Below are 15,696 nucleotides of genomic sequence, written 5' to 3'. Positions count from 1 at the left end.
TCAACTCCCTCTAACAGCAGCAGCAGCAACAAGCAGAGCGATCTGCTTTACCGAGGCTCCCTGCGCCAGCAGCTGTGCTGAGGGCTCAGGCCTCACCTCCCAGTCCCCGCAGCAGCCCCAGGCGTGTGCGCTGTTATTAGCCCCATTTGGCAGATAGGGAGACTGAGGCCCCTTGAGAAGACGTGGAAGTCCCGCTGCGGGCGCCGGCCGGGCTGGGATTCGAACTGCAGCCTGAGGATCAGCCGCGGGCTGGCTCCCGCCCTGCGCGTGATCAATAACCCTGCGGTGTTCTGTTCCCTCCAAACTCTCCTCTGGGACTCGTCAAGCTAAGCTGCGGCCCATTAGTGGTTTCCGCACGTTTGGAGCTGGCCGGGCTTTCCAGCCGGGGCGGTGGAGAGAGGATGTGCGGAGGTGGGGTCCCCGGCCTTGCCTGGGGAAGGCTGAGGGGCCGCGTGGCACTCACACGGGCCACCGCCTCGGAGGCTGCTGGCAGCGGGTGGCGTGCTGTGCATAGCCCGTGGCCGTGTGGCGGCTTCCTGGTCACCCGATTCCCACACTCGGATTCAGATCCCGGCACGGCGGCAGCAGCCGCGGAGAGCAGGAAATAGAGGGGAGGGAACAGAAGGGTCCCCCACCACCTAGAGCCCTCGGAGCTGCTCCTTGTCTGTGAAATGGGCATAATCGTAATAAAAATAGTAAACACTCACAGAGGGCCGGGCACTGTTCTAAGGGCTTCATATGAGTCAACTCTTAATCCACAAAACAACTCTATGGGGTGGGTTTTTCTGATAATAGTGATATAAATAAAATAATAATGATGATAGCCATTATTAGCATTGTCTTGTACAGATGCTGAGTGAAGCACAGAGAGGTGAAGTGACTTGCACGAAGTCACACAGCTACTAAGCCACTAAGCCAGGATTGAACCCAGCCAGGACTGGAACCACTCCCCACTTCCACTGCCACCACTGTGCCCAAGCCACCGTCACTGCTTGTCTGGACTACCGCAGGAGCTGCCTCCGTCCTGTGTCCCGGCTTCCACCCCCTAGTGTATTCTCACATGGCAGCCAGAAGGACCTTTCACAAACTCAAGTGTGACTGTGTCACTCCTCTGCTCAACACCCATCCATAGCTCCCCAGTACCCTTAGGAATCAGCCTAAGCTCCTTAGCTCAGCCTTCGAAGCCCATCACAAGCTGTCTGCACAGCCTCGTACTCAACCACACCAAAATTCCAGCCATCCTCTGAACACGCCCTATATGGCCGTGCCTCTGTGTATTTGCACATGCTGTTCCTCCTGTCTAGAATATCCTTCCGGCCACCCAACCCTGCTGCCCTTGCTGCTGAGTTCCTTCTCGATCTTCCTGGCCCCATGCCAGCACTCGGCCTTGTTGGAATCTTCTGGGCCATGCTAGGGGATAACCACTTCCTCCTTGGGGCCCCCAGAACACCTCGCACCTGCAGTGCCCCCGTTAAAGCACGCAGCCCCCTAGGTGCTGAGACACCGTCTTCCCTCCAGCCTGGCAGCCCCTCCAAGGCTGGGCTGCTTTTCAGCCACTTTAGCATCCCTCTGTGGCCAGGGGCCGGGGGGTAGGCACGTGGAAAATGCTAGATGAAGAAATGAATGAATGAATAACCAGATACACACGGATGAACCTAACCGAATGCTCCACATCACTAGGCTGGAGCTCGCAAGCTGGGGTGGATGTGGTTTTGCTCTGGCTCACGTGCTATTTACATCTTAAAAAGTGACCAGCATTTAAGAATGAGAGTAGACCCACACACGTCTGGATTTTAAAACCCCCCAAATATCCGGGGATGTGACCACAGGGATCGGCCTCCTTGACAGCAGTTAGCAGGAGCTGAGTTATACTTGCCCCATTCGTGCCTTCGGGTATTTATTGAGCACCTACTGCATACCAGATACCGGAGAACAAGACAGGTAAAAATCTCTGCCTTCCCAGACACTGCACACGCTTCTATTAGTTGCCCAGGCCCCGTAAGCGTCTGAACTTGCAGTGTCTGCCTAGATGGGGAAACGGACCCACAGAGAAAGGAACATGGGCACGATCAGCTAGCAAATCAGAGACGGCTCTCGAACCCAGGCCCCCTGACTGCCATTTCCCCGGCTCCAGGTGACTAACACCTTGGCATCAGTGAACCTTCATTCCTAGAGCGGAGGAAGCTGGGATGCTCACCCCAGCCGGGGGAGGGCTCCAAGACGGGGACATTTCAGGTAAACCCTGTGCCTCCCCTGACGCGCTTTGCCTGCAGTTGGAGGGAGAAGGGACAAAGGCCCAGCCTGTCATCAGGACAAGAGGCGGCTTTGCTGCGGCTGCTGCCAGGACTGTCCTGGCCACCTCCTTTGATTGCCTCGTCCTTTGTTCTGCATCTCAGGGTGTTCGGCTCCAGGGCCCGCTGCCAGACTCCCTCCTGCACCCCGTCACCGGCTGCCACTCTGTCTGGGCAGGTAGAAGTAGCACCTGGAGCAGCTCCAGAGGGACGACGGGGGGTGCCCAGAGAGGCAGAGGCGCTTGGCCAGGGTGGCGGAGCAAGGACACAACATGCAGGACCCGGGGGAGACCCAGCCCCCAGCCTGGCAGTTCCTGGGGCCCCAAGGTCAAGAACAGTCCCACATCCTGGGACTTCCTCGGTGCCTGGCCTCCGGTACCGGAAGTGTCTGTGTCAGTCGGGAGGCTGGGTGGGCTCATGGGGGGTGACTGTCTAGGGGCCTGGAGTCTGTCCTGGGCACTGGGAGTGACGCAGGAGCTGGGCAGAGTAGGGAGGCCCGGGGAGACACAGAGGTGGAGGGGGAGGCCTGGGACACTCCGCATGTACCCATGAATGCCACTCTGGGGAGGGAGTTAGGGACCCCATGGCCACCGCCTGAATGGCACCTGGAGGCCCTGTGGCCAGTCCTGCCCACCCCCAACCTCCAGGCACCCCCCAATCCTGGCCTCCACCTCCCCCTCTCATCACGTCCTCTATCATGTCCCCAGTGGGACCCTCATCCCCATCACTCCTATCACCCCTCCACACCCCTCCTAGCTCTGCAGCCTCCCTGTCTCCAGACTCCACAGTGCACTTGGGAAGGTGACACTGGGGGATGGGAGAAAGCAGAAGACAGGGAGGAGGTTGGGAAGGTGTCAGGAGGAGAGGGAAAGGGCCGTGATGAGGCTTTGTCCCTGGAATCCCCATCCTACCCCTGAGGGGTGGGCAGGGCACGGCGGCACTGTCCAAGGTCCTGGGGCAGCCGGCCGGGGCACAGGGCGAGCCTGGGAGGTCACTGCCCACCTGGCTACAGGCTTGATCTCAGGCCCACTCGTCCTAGCTGGGGCAGGTGGCATTCACCCTTCCAGCCTCAGCTTTACTGCGTGTAAAATGGGGTGATGCCCGCAGGCTGGGGGAAGGGAGCCCAGACAGAGTAGGAAGTGCCCAGGTCAGCCCCTGCCCCACCTGCTCCGGCTCTGGCCTCCGAGGCCTGTGATGAATGAGGCTGGTCCTGCACTGTGGCTCTCAGTCCCCAAGGGCCTGGCCGCTCAAGGCAGCAGCTGGCAGCCCAGCCTGCCGGGCCCCGTGGGGCCCCAAGACGACTCCTTTAGCCCCTCCCCCTTCGGTGCCAGCCTGAGCTCTCTGGCAGGGCCTTGCTGCAAGTGTCCCTCCTGGTCGTTCTGTTTACCCAAGCCATACACTCTCGCAGGACTCCTCCTCCAAGAAGTCTTCCTCTCAGAGGCCCCAGGCACACACCACCCACATCCCATGGCCGAAAGCACCCTGCACCCCTCCAGTGGGGCGTCGAAATCCTTTTCCTACTTGAGCATGAGTACTAAGTAGCATTCTCCATGCTTTACCCACGTTATCTCATTTCATCCTCACGACAGTCCTCTCACCCCCATTTGACAGAGGAGGAAACAAGCTCAGAGAGGTTAAGGGGCTCGCCCACAGTCACACAGCCAGCCAGGGGCCAAGCTGGAATTCAGCTCCGTATCTGTTGGCCTCCTGAGTCAGAGGGTTCACATGCTATTCCCGTGAGATCAGTTTGCCTTTATCTCCACTAGACTCTGAAATTGATTTGAAATTGATGGATTAGACTCCGGATTAATTCTGTCTTTCTCACCCAGTCCCCAGGATCCAGCCCAGGGTCTGATCCTGAGCAGGCACCAGTGACCATCCAATAAAAACGGTGATGCAGTTAAGGTATAAACAGAGGCTCCTGGAGCCAGACAAGCAGCCAGGGGCCACAGGCAGGCGTGCGGTGGTGGGCATGCGGGCAGTGTGACGGGTGGTCGCGGGAGACACGGATGGATTGGCTGGACCTGCTGCCACCACGAGAGGGACTCCTCCCCCCCCACAATCCTTCTTGTCCCTGGCATCAGGCCCAGCCCCTGGGGCCTCCCAGACTGGCTGGGAGAGGGTCCCAAGGGGTCCTGCAACCAGGGAGACGGGCCCCCTAGGCCTCTGGGGTAGCACAGGCTGCCCCATTCTTGGTTCAGACCCTGGCAACAAGCCCCAACAGAGAGAGAAGGGGGAGGAGATGCTTTCAGCCCTGGCAACGAATGTCACCTTGCTCTCTATCCTTGAGGCCTGTGTGGGAGGCCTAGGTTCTAGCTTGGGAGTGATGGGCGGTGTGACCTTGGGCAAGTCACTCACCCTCCCTGGGCTTCGGTGTCCCCATCCGGAGTCTAACTTCTAGAGGTGCTTTCCCTAAATCCTGGGGGCTGCTCCTCCCCTCTGGGTGGCCCTACTCGGTCTCCCACAGCCCAAGTGTCCTCAGATAGGGCCTTCCCCTAAGGGAGGGGACCAGGGCTGAGTGAAGCCACAGCTCTGCAGGGAGGGATGTAGGCCTGGGAAATACTGAAACCAGCTGCCACCTGTTACTCCAGCCTGACAGCTCCGGAGCGCCAGACACAGCCGTGCCTGGAGCCTCGGGCACAGCATTTGTGGACGGTCCCCAGTCTGGCCTCTCTTGGCCTCAGCTGTCCCATCTACAGAATGGGCAGAAGGCCACCAAAAGAGAGGAACATGGGAGACACCAGTCAGACAGGGGCCCCCTGCCTGCTCCCAGCCACATGGGGCCAGCGAGCAATCTGGGAATTGCCGGGGAAGTGCATGAGTCACACCTCTGTCCAGCTGTGGGGACCAGGTAGAAAATCCAGGGTCTGGGTGTGGCCCTCGGAGGCCACTGCCCCAATGGCAGGGGATGATGGTGACCCCCAGGAAAGTTGTTTCCCCCCCACCAGGGGCAGAAAGCTGTTCCCAAACCTTTCCCCCACTGCTGGTCACAGCCAAACCCCTCACCCCAAGACCCTGCTGGCTCCTGGGCCCATCTGGGCAGAACTCTCAGCCCAGGTTTTTCCCTCTTGGTTTGTCTGTGGAAGGGACGGCTGGAGACAGAGGAAGATGAAGGAAGCTCTGGGACAAACTGAGGACATGACCCCACAGGAAGAACACTCTGTCAAGCGAGTGAGCCACCGTCCCTGGCCCACCTCCGGCTCTGCCCTGCAGCCCTCTGCCTGGGACACCACTGTTAGCGATCTCATGATCTAACGGACATCATCTGGCCCAGGGTCACCGCATTCAGCCTCCACGTGGGGGGCTCCAGTTTCCAGTCCGGACTGTGGGCTTCGGACCCAGAGGGCTTCAAAGGGAGCCTCACCCCCCATGGCGAGCAGAGAAAACAGCCCAGCAGGGGAGAGGTGAGAGAGCAGTGGCTGAACAAACACTCTCCTCCCGGGCTCAGCCTGACACCTGGGCTTCCTGCCACCGTGGACAGGGTGCCTGTGGGTCAGTGGTGTCCAAGCAGGCTGGTGCTGTGTGTGTGGTGTGTGTGCACACGTAACTGCCCCTGGGCACACACCATGAGGTGTATACAAACCACGCGGGGCGTTCCGTGGCACCGGCACCGTCTTACCCCACGGCAGGTTAAGAACACGGGAGGGCAGGGGGCGGGGAACCGCAGCCCACGGGCCAAATTCACCCGCCGCCTGCTTCTGTGCAGCTCAGGAACTAAGAACGGTTTTGACATTTTTAAATGGTTGAAAAAAGAAGAAAAACATTTCATGACCCGTGCAAATGATATGAAATTCAAATATCTGTGTCCAGAAGTTGAACTATTAATAGTTTGATTAGAACACACCACACTCATTCATTTACATATTGTCTATAGCTGCTCTCACACAACGATGACAGAGTTGAGTCGTTACAACAGGGACTGTAGGTCCCACAAAGCTTAAAATAGTTATCTGACCCTGTCAGAAAAAGCCTACCAGCTCCTGTGCTGGGGTACTAGCAAAGTCAGAGCAACTTTCCCCCCCAAATTAAAGTGTGGCTTCAATGAAAATATCAAGAAGTTTATAATTAGAAAATCTAGGGGGAGGATTGTGTTCATTTCAGCACATACACACAAGTTTTGGGTTTTACAGTTTTATATTGGTTTGTGTGCGTATGTGTGTAACATAATCTTTACAAGATGTAGGATCTCATACTTGTCTCTCTCACATCCACAACGGCGAACACATGCTATGTGCAGAGTGGGTGATTAGTTGACATTTGTGGGGTAAAATTGGCTGAATTCTCTTTATTAATCCAACAATCCTGTTAGAGATGCGAGGCTCTCACCCATTTCATAGATGTGGAAACTGAGACCTGGAGCGGTGAGGACACCTCACCTGCCTGGCACTCAGGTCTGCTCCTTGCTGGTCCTGGCTTTTCCCCAGACCATTAACAACGAGGACAAGATGTACTTTCTTGACATTGTTTTACTCCTGGGTAAGGTCGGGGTGCAAACTGTAACATGTCTGGCAGGGAGGCATCTTGCCCCTCGCTCCAGTGGGATTCCGGGCATCCTAGGGCCCCTGCCAGCCCCTCTGAGGTTTCTAGGCCTTCCTCCCTCATTGGCGTGGTGGGGGTCTCGGCAGGCTCCCAGGAGCCTGTTGAGGAATGAGTGGGTTTTTTCCCTTTTCCCGCAAACAGGGGCAGGTGTGGCGTGAACAGCTCAGGGGAGGGATGTGGGGGAGTGACTGGAGCTGAACTTCTGGGGGACCCAGTGAGGCTGAAACAGAAAAGCGGTGCTATTGAGGGTAAGGGGGACAGAGGGAGTTTGGGGTCTGGGGACTCAGAAACCCAAGTAGGGGTGCCGGGAATAGAAAAGGGGCCCCCAAAGGGGAGGAGGATCAAAGGCAAAATTGCCAACTTGGTGGCCTAGGGAGGGTCTATCCCTGCTCCTAAGGACCACCCCAACCCCCTACCAAGGGTCCTGGAAAATTTCCACACCCAGCATTAGCTCTGACCCCACAGCAAGGAGAAAGCCCGCCCTTTCTGCTCTCAGACCTCTGCCCTCCACCTCCAGGTTGAAACAGAGAGAATGGAGCAGGTGACACCCAACACCTCACACTTTCCATCCAGGCCTCAGGGCCCCTCAGGGAGGACAGGCACAAGGAATAGCTGACGAATTCCGCTGCTCCCAGGATCAAATTCAAAGTCCTTCTCACGGCTGTCCAGGCCTGAATGCCTGGTCCTTGCTCAGTCTTATCTTGCACCATCTTTAGGGTTCACTGAACTCTAAACATGATGGACTTGAATACACTCTGCTCCTTCCCACCCCAGGACCTTTGCACTGGCTGCTCCCTCTGCCTGGGATGCTCTGGTCAAACATCACTTCCTCAGGCCAGCCTCCCCTGAGTTCCAGCCTCTCAGACCTGCAATGATGCTCCGTGTAACTCCCTGTTTTCTTGCTCCCTGACACACCAAGACCTTCGGTGCAGACCTGTACCAAGGACCCTACTCACTCCTTGCTGTACTCTAGTGCTTAGCGCAGAATCTGACACAACGGATAGAGCAAGCATACGACGGGACGCATGAATGACTGGCACCGCTGGCGACTGTGGGCAAGGCCTAGAGTCATGGAAACACAGATGTACTAAAATGTAACATCAGTAAGCCATTTGGTATGAATTTGCCTGTGTTTCAAGGCTTGGTGAGCGCTGTGCAGGTACCAAGCAATGTTCTAGAACGGCACAGTCTCTAGAACTTCCTTCGATGATGCAATTGGATCTACGCTGTCCTGCAAGGAAGCCACGAGACGCGTGTGGCTATTGAGCACTTGAAGTGTGGCTAGTGCGACTGAAGAATTAGATTTTAAATTTTACTTAATTTTAATTGATGTAAATTTAAATAGGCACATGCAGTTAGTGGCTACACTATTAGACGACACAGCTCTAGAGAGAAGAAAAGCACTGTACTGTCCCCAGGGGTGTTACGTGCAGTTCTGTCACCCAGAGAGTCACGGGAACTTCCCCAAACTCCACCAGCTGGTCCGTGGGGGTCAAACTTGGCCTGGATTCTTTGGCAGCATCCATGGGGCAGGGCCTTATCACTCCCCAACGCCCACCTAGCTTGTCACTGAGACCCCCGGGCAGCGACTCAGGGAGATGGCTCCACAATACCGGCAGATCTCCAGAACACAAGAGAGTGGGCCTGGGAGTGGGACCTCACCATTTTATCACCATTATCACCTGTCACATCTCCACCAACACCAGCACCGACAGCACCATCACAGTACCGATACAATCACCAACACCACCCACACCGTATGGCCACCGAGACTGCCACCGACATCACTCTTTCCATCATCGCCACCAATACAACCATCAACATCACCAGCATCAATGAATTCCACAATCAATGCTACCAACACCACCACCGCCAACACTGGCACACCGCCATCATCGTCTCGGTTGTCACCATGACCCTGCCACCATCAGTACTACCACTGACAGCACAACCACCAACCTTATTTCCTCCATCACCCCTCCCCCACCATCAACACCACCCACACCCTCCACCCCGCAATGACCACCACTTAGAGCCAGTATCAGACACTGGTTAAGAGCTTTGGCTCTGGAATCAGCTGCCTCAATTCAAGTCCCAGCTCTGAGTTTAAATCATTCAGCTCCCATGAGACTCAGTTTCTTTATCTGTAAAATGGAACTACTAATAGTAAAACAATAATAAGACTTACTGCCTGTGATTGGTGGAAGAAAAATCAAACGAGGAAGTGCATGTAAAATCCTTATTCTGCAATTTAACTGAGTACTTATACTCTTCCAGGTTCTGTGCTCAGTGAGCACAATTTTATTTACTTTTCAGACAGCGGTAAGAGATATTGATCTATCCATTTTGCAGATCAGGAAACTGAGGCTCAGAGAGATGATTCAACTTGCCCAAGGTCCTACAATTAATATAAGAGGCTGCATTGGAATCCAGGTCTTAAACTGGACTAGGCAGGATTGTCCTTTTTTTCTGGGGGGTGTGGCGGTGCGGAAGGGAGGCTGCACCGGCAGATGCGGCCTTCCTGCAGTGCCGGACCCCTGGTCAGGGATGCTGGGAGTTCAGCATCCTGCCCTGAACCATGGTGGCAGCCTGGCCTGGCCCGGCGGGTGGGGTGGGGCGGGTAGGAGTCCGCTCACCTGTGTCCTGGCGAAACTGGTGCATGGACTGCAGGTCGATGATGTAGGGCACCAGCTGCGCGTCCACCTGCCCCAGGACCACGGAGCCTCGGGCGTCCTCCTTGAGCACGTTCTCAATGTGGTGGCACACGGTGGCCGTGTAGGGCCGCCAGCGGCTGTGCTCGTTCAGCCACTCCCACACCACCACTCGGGCCACGTTCTGCGGCGGGAAGCCCAGACCGTTCACGGGCACCATCCCGCCCTGGCCTGGCCGTGACATGGCCGCCGTTGCCTCGGGGGCCAGGTCCTCCGCTGTCGAGGGCCCAGCTCCTCCTGGGCCGGGGGCAGGCAGCAACTTCCTCTCTCCCCAGGAGGGCGGCAAGGATTGCCTGGCCTCCTTTCTAACTTCGGGGCCTCTCTGGGGCCTAGAGGCCCCAGTCAAAGGAATGTGGGATGGGGACCCAAGCTCCAGGGACCCCTTCCCCAGACGGCTGTCTCGGATAAAAAGGGCGCTGCCCTGGAAAGCAAGTGTCTTTCTTAGGATGGAGGAAACAGGGCCTTAAATTCCTTGGCCCCTCAGCGGGCTCAGGTAAAGGAGTGAGGCCGCTGCCCCTGCTCTAGGTCCAGCCTCTTCCCTGCTGGGCTCCGGTCCTTCTTCCCGGCCACGCAGAGCCTGTCACCCAGGAGGCCCGGCCCAGCCTGCTGCTCCTGCAGCGCTCAGCCAGCCCTCTGCGCTCCCAGTGGCGTCCCAGACCCTGCGCCTGGCTTCAGTGGGGCTGCTCGTCTGGCCTCGGGTCCAGGCGCCCCCAACCCCACCGCAGCTGCTGCAGAAGGGGGCGTCCTTGTCCCCCTTGCTACCTCTCCGCCGTGTCCTGGAAGGCCCCGGGTGGCCGCAGAGCGCACGGGGCAGGGTTGCGGCGCGGACCCCCGGCCGGCGCCCCTGGGCTGCGGCTCCGGAGCTGGGCGGGCGGACGAGGGGGACGAGGGGGGCGGGGGCCCGTGGGCACGCCCCACCCCACTCGTGCTCGCGACCTGCCGGGAAACAAGAGGGGGAGAGGGCCCTTTAAGAGGAGAGCGCAAGCACCCCCTCCCCCTTCCCGGGAGAGCGTCGCTGAGAACAATGGGGACCCGATGGGGGCAGCAAGGGGGCGTCGGGGGTCGCCCCGCCCGCGTTCCCCTGGGGCAGGCCCGAAGGGAGGGCTGGGGCCGGGGGCGCGGTTTCCGAGACTCCCCAGGGGCTCCCTCCTCAGCTCCCCAGCGTTCCCCTCCCCCGGGCCCGCGCCCTGCCCTGGGGATGCGGGGTGCGGGGGGATGCGGGGATGAGGGCGCTGCGGGCGCGGCCCAGGGCCCCGAGGGGGTCGCGTCACCGAGGGGACGAAGCCAGGAGCTCGATCGTCACCGCCTCCCGCCCTGGGGTAACAGCCCCTCGCCCAGCCCAGCCCTCCCGGAGCCGGCCCCCCGCGGGAGCCGGGGGTGGGGTCCCCCAGCACCCCGCGTGCTCACCGCCTCCCCTCTGCGCTGGCTCCGTCTCCGGCTCGCGCTCCGGCACCGCCGCCTCCCGGGCTCCCCCCGGAGTGGAGGGAGCCGCGGTCCCGCCTCCGCGCCCTGTCCCTGCGGGCCCGCGGCCGCCACGCCGGGCTTTCCGCGCGCGGACACACCACCCCGCCGACGGGCGACGCAGGAGCCGCGGACGGACGCCGGGATCCCGCGGGTGGGAGGCGGCCGCGGCGGCGCTCGGGAGGGAGGGGAGGGGGCGGGGGAGGAGGAAGGGGAGGAGACAGATCGCGGCCCTGAGCGCCGCCGGCGCTGACACGCGAGTCCCCGGCGCCTCAAACCCTCCGCTAGGCCCGCCTGGGACCCCAGGAGGCCCCCCCAGCCCGAGCAGGGTGTGAGGCAGAGAGTCCGGTGTTTAGGGGTCACCTGCTTGCATCGATGTCATCTCTGCATACCAGTCGCCCAGTCCAGGGCCTGGCACACAATTGGTGCTCAATAAATGCTTGCTTGGGTGACTAAGATCCAGAGACTGTCTAGAGGAAGACAGTCTGGGCCAGCCTCCTGTTGTGCTCTCGCTACTTGTGCGGGTGGGAAGGGGCTACAGTCGGGACCCAGTGCACAGATGAGAAGACTGAGGCCCAGAGAGAGTAAGAAACAGGCCCAGGAGCATGAAGCTCAGGGCAGGCCAGACGCCAATCCAGATCTGATTCTCCTGCCAGTACTGAGTTAGTGGGCCCGAGCCTGCTTTCCCCAAAGTACCCACCTGTTCCAGGTGACGGATGGGAACAGCATCCTGCCTCCTGGCCAGGAGAGGGGACCTGTGCCAGGAGGCAGAGATCTCGCTGGAAGGGAAGGGTAGGCCCTCTGCCCTCTCGTTCACAGCCACCTGCAAACAATAGGTGCTCAATAAATGTTGGGTGAGCATTGGCTGGTGGCGGCAGCAGTTTAAGTGTTAATGAGACGGTCAGTCCCTCCCTCTGACTAGCTGGGCGCAGCTGAGGACACACATCAGCTGGGAGAGGGTTGGACCACACAGGGCTTGCTGGTGTTTAGATTAGGGAGATGGAGGGTGCGTCCGGGAACGCCAGCCCGGGAGGCAGACGGGGGTCAGCGCCTGTCTGGGAGCCTGCCCAGAGTGGCCCACGCTCCTCTGCGGAGGGCAGATGGCGATAAGCTAGATGAGGTCAGGACACGCTGCTCAGGGGCGCTTTCCCAGAACCGAACTCTGGCTCCTGGGCCAGCTGGAGTGACCTCCCCTCCCCAGGCTCCCCCTGCTCTGTCCTGCAGCCCGGTGCTGGCTGGACTTTTCCAGACTGGGTCAGTGATTTTGTTTGCTTTCACCTGCGGCAGACTAGAGAGAGAGGCCGTGTGCGAGGGCAGGGCCACGTCTGCGTGACAACACTCCAACAGCATCACTGGGCTCTGGGGCTTCAGCTGAGGGTTCACCGATGGCTTTCTGGGGGTCCATGAAGGGCCGCTCCCCCAGTACAGGCAACCTTGCATGTCTCCATTTTTCTGGGAAGAAGGGCTCTAGCTTCTAGCAGATTCTTCTCTTTTTGGCTGTGACCAAAAAGATTCAGAGCTGATGCTCGACAACTTTGTTACAGAAATGGATCTGGGGACCCCAGAGTGGGGAAGAGATTGGCTCAAGGTCACTTGAGGATTTAGCAGCAAATTGGAAGGAAGAACCTAAGTCTCTGGCCTTCCTGTCTAATGCTATTTAAGGTCGGAGTAAATATCACCTCCTCCAGGAAGCCTCTCCAGAATTCACCCCATCTTCCTCCATGTTCTTTGCCCAGACTTTGACAGGACACCTTGTATCACAATTAGCCTCTTAAGTGAAACCTGTCCCTGCTAGAGTGAGACATCCGTGAGGTCAGGGACTGTGTTGTGTCTATCTCGGTGTGGTGTGGCTGGTGCTCATTACATAAGGGTGTCATTTATTGAGTGTCTAGTATGTGCCAAGCACTTACATAATACTACTCTTCACAATTGCCTCACAAAGTAGGTAATATTGTCCTCGTTTTACACACGCGGGGGGCAGGGGGGAAACTCCTGAAGCTCAGAGAGGTTGAGTGGCTTGCTCAAGTTCCCACAGGGAGTAAGTTGCAGAGCTGGGATTTGAGTCCCAAATTCTTTTGTACCTCCCACAACACCGTGCTCCCTCTGTGTTTATTGAGCGACTCATGGATGGCAGCCAGCTGAGGAGTCCTATCTGGGCTAAGGAGTCAGGGTGATGTTTCAACCATTCCCTGAAGGATCCACAGGTCTTCATATGGCTAAGCCAGGTGGAAGGAAGAAGGTTTAGGGCAGAGGGAACAGGGAGGTGGGAGAGGGCTGGGTATGTCAGAGCAACACAAAGGAGACGGGGTGACCGCTGAGAATGGACAGGTGTGGGCGTGGGGCCAGGTGATCACAGATTCCTGGGCGTTGCCCTGAAACTCACATTCAGCAGGAGTTGAGCGGGGCCTGGGCATTTCTGGGTGAGAAGAATCGCCCACCCGGGAGGGCTGGGTCTCACCCTGGGTGCACGTGAGGATCCGTGGAGTGCTTAAAAACTGCCCACGTCCAAGCTCCACCCTCAGAAATTGTTGTAGTTGGCCTGGGGTGTGTGTGTGTGGGGGGTGGTTCAGGTATCAGTAGTTTTTGGACAATGGTCCTTTTCCTGGATTTGAGGGATTGAAACTGAGAGGGTTGAGTCAGCCCATCTCTAAGTTGTTGGGCTGGTAATATGTGATGTTGGGAGCTCTCAGGGCCCATTTAGAGCCATCCACTTATTCATTCAATCAGACAGTGTTTACTGGGCACCTACCATGTACCAGACACTGTTCTAGGCTCTGAGGATACGATGGGGAACAAAAGACATAGAAATCCTTGCTCTCTTGGAGCTGACATTCTAGAGGGGGGCAGACACATAGCAAACAAATACATAAGTCAAATAAATAGTGCATCACAAAATGTAACTGCTGTGCAGAAAAATAAAGCCCCCTTAGACATTACTCGTGGGGATGTGACGTGGTACAACCATGTTGGAAAACAGTCTGGCTTTATCAGTTAAGCACGTACCTACCCTGTGGTCCATCAATTCTGCTCTGAGGTTTGCACTGCAGAGAAATTCTTGCCCATCTGCAACAGGAGCCACGTAGAAGGATGTTTATAGCAGCTCTGTTCTCAGCGGCCCAAACTGGGAAACGACCCAAATGCCCATCTGCGGGAGAGCAAACGAATAAACGGCGGTTTAATTTCCACCATGAAATATTACACGGCACTCAAAATGAAGGGACTTTATAGCCACACACCACAGTTATGGATGGATCTGAAATAGAATATTCAGTGAAAAATGTCCCGATACATAAACATGATTCCTTTTTTATAAAGTTAGAGGCAACTAAAATTATAGACACACATATGTGATAATAAACTGTATGAAAAGGAAACACGGGAAGAATAAATACGAGATTCAGGATGAGGAGTACATTGGGGAAGTGTGATTCTGGGGCCTGGGGGACCATATGGCCGGATGTAAGCCATTGTCAAGATCCTAGCTTTGGTTTTGGGCGGTGGTTTCACAGGTGTTTGTTACATTCTTAAAATTAACTAATTACAAGCTGATGAGAGTGTTATGCACCAAGGATTATGATTAACTTATTTTTTGTGGGGGACCAAGGTTAAAGAAAAAAAAAGCAAGAAAGTAGGGAGGGGCTATATTATGCTGGGGGGGGGGTGCCATTCCAACTTTAATCGGCTGGTCAGGGAAGGTGCCACTGAGGTGACATCGGAGCCAAGACTTGAAGAGAGGAGATCTGAGGGAAAGTGTGCCAGGCGGAAGGCACAGCACGTGCAAAGGCCCTGAGGTGGAAGGGTGGTTGGCATGCTCCAGGAGTGGCAGGGAGGTCAGCAGGCTGGAGGAAGTGGGTGTAGGCACGTGTGAAGCAGGCTTAGGGTGGGGGAGAGAGAGACGTGGGGCGGGGGGAGGACAGGGAGGATATTCCTGGGTTCCCCGAGGGGGCCAGATCCCGAATCTGCTCTTCTCAGCAATTAGCTGTTCAACTTTTCCTCGGATTCCATGCGACACCCCGGTTTCCCTGAGGTGGCTTAATCGGGTTTCTATTACTTGTCACCCAGTGAGTCCTACCTGGTTACATCACTGACCCTGTGGCCGGAAGATCACGGTGCAGGTTGCTTCAGGAGAGGTTTCCTAAGGGAAAGTGCAACTGGACAGAGGGTGCCTGTGTATTAATAGCAGAAAACTGCTGGGGGACAGGAGGGGACTCTGGCCAGCATCCCGTAAGGGGCGTGGGATAGCAGTTAGCCCATTCACCAGGCACTTTATAGGATCAGGCACTTTATTAAGCTCTTTCAATCCTCCCAACAACCCCGACAGGCATTATTAGAGATGTTACAGATGGGGTAACTGAGGCCCAGGGGGTTATGATGTTCACAGTAAGCAGCTGAGCCTGAAAGCCCCAGATCTGGCTGACCGGGAAGTTTTCAGCCCTGAGATACGAAGACTCTGGCCTGGTTCCATCGCGGTGTCCCTTTGCCTTCCTGGACTTCGGTTTTTCTCTTCCTGACGTGGGTGGGTGAGTCCTTGTCCCCTCTCCCTTCTTCCCCAGCCCCTGGATCTAGGAGGCCTGCAGGCATCCAGGCAAGGCGGGGGCACCCGACCCTAGACTCGCTGTGTCTCTAGAACAGAGGGAAGGGACCCAGAGAAAGAACCAGGCTCAAAACGGCGAGGCCTGGGGACGTGGCAGAAG

The 15,696-nt window shown here is 57.3% G+C and overlaps 1 protein-coding gene across 1 annotated transcript in view; it reads right to left on the bottom strand.

The window, feature by feature from the left end:
- The window catches only part of DTX1 (deltex E3 ubiquitin ligase 1), a 33,868-nt gene extending 22,710 nt beyond the window's left edge, over nt 1-11,158 (bottom strand). The window contains exons 1-2 of the mRNA XM_069497164.1: nt 10,949-11,158; nt 9,467-10,477 (exon numbers count right to left, since the gene is read on the bottom strand). Of these exons, the coding sequence (XP_069353265.1) occupies nt 9,467-9,725 (259 nt within the window). The 5' untranslated portion in view covers nt 9,726-10,477; nt 10,949-11,158. The remainder of the gene's footprint in view (nt 1-9,466; nt 10,478-10,948) is intronic.
- Nucleotides 11,159-15,696: the final 4,538 nt, after the last annotated feature.

Source organism: Eulemur rufifrons, chromosome 21, assembly GCF_041146395.1.
Source record: "Eulemur rufifrons isolate Redbay chromosome 21, OSU_ERuf_1, whole genome shotgun sequence".
NCBI classification, from domain to species: Eukaryota; Metazoa; Chordata; class Mammalia; order Primates; family Lemuridae; genus Eulemur; species Eulemur rufifrons.
This window is presented reverse-complemented; position numbering and strand designations above follow the sequence as displayed.